The sequence below is a fragment of the Colias philodice genome, chromosome 1 (genome assembly GCF_061535455.1).
Source record: "Colias philodice isolate Cphi_HAF_F1 chromosome 1, ilColPhil1 Martin Lab GWU primary, whole genome shotgun sequence".
Classification (NCBI taxonomy): domain Eukaryota; kingdom Metazoa; phylum Arthropoda; class Insecta; order Lepidoptera; family Pieridae; genus Colias; species Colias philodice.
Window position 1 is genome coordinate 14,249,921 of NC_143086.1, and position 4,948 is coordinate 14,254,868.

Genomic DNA, 4,948 nt, shown 5'->3' on the forward strand with positions numbered 1-4,948 from the left:
TATCCAAACAGTAGGTACATATTTATTTTCGAGGTTCGAGGTTAAGCATAGCGTTCGAGGTCAATGACCCGCGTAGTTAGGGTTACGAACACGAAGTTTATTGAAAAGTTTTGAGATAATTTTTCCTGCACGACCGGATTTTATAAATATTTTTTACAGCATCAGAAGGTTAAACACTATATGCTCCATTAAGCATACGATAGGAAATCCGTGACACCCTGTATATATGTATAACAATTAAAGTTTGCCAATTATACACAGAACACTACAAAACCGAAAAATCACTGTAAGATATTTATGATACTACATTTTGTATGTAAAAAATTAAAAATGCACATAATAACCGTACTTATGTTAATATTATGCAAATGCATTAATTCGCTGATAATATGCGAATTATTGAATCGCAACCAACGCGATAAACATCATATCTCATTAACCATTACACATTTGATATTCCAAACAATTAATGATCAACGAAGGATCAAATGTTCAGCGGTTTGGTGGTTGTTCACATAGGGCTGGTAGATGTAGAATTAATAAAATCAATAATTTATAAACACTTTACCGATCAGTTAATAACGGTGCATTTTTAAGAACTGCTGTTTAGTAAGTACAAGTGTAGCAAAACAGGTATGTATTTTAAAAATTTCAAGTTGACAACCCTATGCAAATTATATCCAAAATATTCATTGTGATTTCGGAAGCAAAATAAATGAGTATGGAAATGATTCATACATCTAGAGATACTATTACTAAAACATTATGCTTGTGTTCTTAAATTGACCTTTCCTTAAAATTGTATTCTACCTATTCATAGCTTTTTACTAGTTTCCGATTTATAAAAAATGATTTCCTCCGTTCCGAACTAGTACATTGGTGTATTACGAATCATTAATAATTTAAGCCACCACCTTATTATATGTCAATATTTATAACATTTCAACTTTCAAGGAACATTTATGTATAATACGATTATTTTATAATTTTACATTACAGATGTCAGATATATGTATCAGTTGCATTGTTGATACATTAGCCTTCACCGGTTTTCGAATCTAGGTTTATAAAATTTTTATAAAAGAGTACATTTTTACAACGCAGATGACTGATACCATAATTTGAGATTTAAAAAAAAATGCGAATTTTGAAAATAAATTTAATACGGCGGAGTTGACAAAAACCTTTGATTAGTGTGCAAATAATAAATGTTTGTTTTCATTAATGATCTTTTGTTTAATGTTTTTATACAAACAATCAGCAATTAATTCCTTGAAAATAGTTCGATTATCGACACCGTAATCGATTCATTATTATTGGAGGTCAGTAAAATGTTTACTCATTTTGCCTTGTTTACTGACCGATTATTTTCTTCAAAGGCACGATAATTAAACCGACGAACTTAATTTATTAAAATTTTTATACCATGAATAACAAACAAATTCCATTGAATAGAATGCAATTAATTTACGAAAATTTTTATACTTTTTAATCAGAATAGATATAATAAATTATTTGTAACATGAAATTACACTACATATATCACCGATTAATTAATAGGATTAATAAAACATGATTTTCTATTTAACACAATCAAAAAGGATATAAAACTAATCTAAACAATGATAAAGTAAAACATTTGTGAACTGTTACTTAACAATAATATCAACTAAGATAATCACAGAAATATGTATATATATTTTATTACAATTTCCGCTTCGAAGACTTATAATTGCCGCACACGATCATGTTTATCGTGAAAATTGCATGACGTCATGCGTCGGATCATTACAATTACACATACAATATAAGTTTTTATTACATTTTAGTACTGCCTGTAATATAGCCGTTGTTTAATATCAAAAGAACCCTTAGAAATTATTCTATTTGCTAAATTTATTAAATAGCCCAGAGCTTTAGTATTTTCTAAAAAGAACAGGGAATTTGTAAGACTCTTTCAATTTGCAATTTTGTATGTTATAAATGAAATTAAATGCTTTTTCATGCAGATGAATAAATTAACTAACATATATTATAAATAAAATACTAGATACTGCATACAAATAATTGTATGTCTTACTTGATCGTGACTAAACTATCTTTTAATTACCTATTTAGGTAAGTATAAAAATTATCTATGACGTAGGTTATTTTAAATACACACTAAAGAATTATTTTCAAAGGAAACAAGGCTTAAGCCATCGTATCTTATCATTTGTTCAAACGGAGCGAAAATTACACATGTTTTTTATAGCCATAGCAAATAAGTATGTGATAAAATTAATTGATATGAACAAAACTGAGATGCAGCATTTCTATGGCAAATATTTGTCAAAAACTTTAAGGTCTTACATAATACTGAAAATGTGACAGTGAAATAATAAAAACTACAGAAAGTGAGAAGAAAACAGTACGAAATATTCACAAACAAACATTAATTTTATAGTTAGATATAGTTTTATTTTCTATGAGACTTAACCCTTAATTTTAAAATAGAACTCATATGATCATTGCACAAATGCAGTAATACTTGATTTTGAGGAAGTATTATAGCTTAAAATGAATAAAAATTTCAATTATAAATCCAATAGCATGTAGGAACAATTTTGTAAATAATATAACTAGTATTAAGGTTGGTATACAAGTTTATGATGCTGATAACATTAAGTCTCACACATTGTTCATTAATTTAAATGTAATAATAAACTATAAACTTTATCACAAATTAGATACATATAACAATATATTCATCCAACTTTAAAAAATATTGATTATAAATGAAACAAAGACAATGTTTCAATTCTAACAAAGTACTTCTATATTAAAATATACATTGAATATAAATTAATAATGGCAATAATTCTAATTATATTAGATGTATAATATAGCACTTAATTCTAAAAAAATATCTCTATGACTCATTGGGCTGGTGAATTAACTACTGGCAAAAATGCTTTAAAACTTTGTTATGAACTTATGACAAATCTTCTCTTACATGGCAAGAGAAATGTCCAATGTTAAATAAAGGTTTAGTCTGATTATCATGTCTGCTAACTCTTAAAGAATGTATATAATGTGGAGCTAGAAAACAATACAATATAATATAATGTTACATAATTATGGTGAACATTTATCTAAATTAAATTATACAAAATTATTGTTGTGAACTTTCACCATGATATGTAGATATTGCTGACTGTTGAATCTTAAACTTAAATACCCATGTACTTTAACAATCTGTATTTAAATTGACATATAAACTAATTTTTTAAGATACATATAAATATGAGTAATTACACAGTTCTAAACGCAGTGTTAAATGGCCACAACATTCAATAAGGTTGGTTAGTTCTCTAAATACTTTTTTCGTAACATCTTTGGCAACAACCAGAAAAGCTCTACGATGTAGAACATTCGGTTGGATATCTAAACTGTGTCTACCTTGCTATTTGCTTCGTTCAATAGAGCATATGAAGTCGGTTTTCGTTTGAATGTTACATAGGTGTACCATAAGCTAGCAAGAACACTTATGTTCAAACCGACAAAGTTCAGCCAGGAGTAAACATAATCACCTCCTATTATCATACCCAAATAAGTAACCAGTATATTCTTCAAACATCCTATGATGGTTGTTGTTAATGCACTATTATATTGGGTACACAACATTACACTGTAGGATAGAACAAAGCCCATCACACAAGACATTAGGAACTGTATAACAAATAATGTGTCTGACCAGTGTTCATAATCAGCAGAGCGCTGCAAATCTCCCATGCCCCAGGCTACAAGGGTAGCTGGTACAATCATGAAAAGAGCATTGTAAAACATCAATCCATATTTACCAAGCTCCTTTGAATCCAACTTCTTCTTCATGAACACACCATTTGCTGCAGTGAAGCCATCATTTAGTAGCACAAGTGTGTATCCTGACCAAGAGAAGGTGACATCATCTGCTGCAGCAAGAAGGGCTCCACCGACCATGGCCATCACACTGGCTTTAACAGGCCAGGAAGCTTTGATGCCAAGTACAAAACGTTCCAAAATCATTGTCATTAGTATGCTGAACCTCCTCAGTGCTGTGAACATGGGAAGACTAAGCTCCTTCGTGCCTCCCAGCCCTGTAGCCATGTTACCTAAATATATAACAGGTAAAGGCCATATTCTGTTCGCTACTCCACGATCCAATGCAGGAAATTCAACAATTTTCATAGCACGACTAAACCATAGAACTAGTATTATCGCTAGCATTTGCCCCAATCCCAAAACTTGATAAGACGGGAACGCGTATGAGGTCAGCACGGTTTTATTCACAACAGTTATCATAAAGGAAGCAAATGCGTAAAATGCGGCACTCAGTACCTTCTTCGCCAACAGGGCCTTGTCAGCGTCAGCCTCTTCTTTCGTGTTAAATCCTAACATCGCGAATTATTGTTATGTTTACTTCAACATTTAAATGAATACTCAAATGCAGTAAGTACAATTTTAAAAAAGCTTACCGACACGCCTCATATATGAGGGGTCGTTAGGATCACGAACAAATTACTCTCATGGTCAAGTTAAAAGCCACAATTTACACATAAATAAAACAAAAAACCTTGATAGCTGGCATGCCAACGTACCACTTCGTTGATTTGCTTGACAAGCTTTTATTGATTTTTAACATTGACAATTGATGACAATGACGTATCAATGCATAGACAAAATTAATGATGTTACCACTTCACAATTCTCTTGCATCATGTTGGCGTAAATTATATAAATTCTAAAAAGTTTTTTTAAAATCTGTATTTATTAAATAAACAAAATACGTTTATATCAAAAACAATACGCACGTTTTTCATTCATCAATTTTTTTTTGTATTTGTTATTGCGAAATAATCAACCAATAGTCGACTCATCGGTATTACCATATAACTTAATATGCTACAATTACTACTAGCTACTACTA

General features: G+C 30.2%; 1 protein-coding gene across 1 annotated transcript; it reads right to left on the minus strand.

Annotated features, from left to right (window-relative positions):
* Positions 1–227: 227 nt before the first annotated feature.
* frc (UDP-sugar transporter UST74c fringe connection) lies at positions 228–4,634 on the minus strand. The gene has a single exon (XM_089694756.1). The coding sequence runs from the start codon at positions 4,417–4,419 to the stop codon at positions 3,427–3,429; it is 993 nt and encodes a 330-aa protein (XP_089550882.1). The 5' UTR covers positions 4,420–4,634; the 3' UTR covers positions 228–3,426.
* Between the last annotated feature and the right edge of the window lie 314 nt (positions 4,635–4,948).

Excerpts from the sequence above, each read along its gene's own strand:
- frc (XM_089694756.1), bottom strand. The coding sequence starts at position 4,419 with ATGTTAGGATTTAACACGAAAGAAGAGGCTGACGCTGACAAGGCCCTG.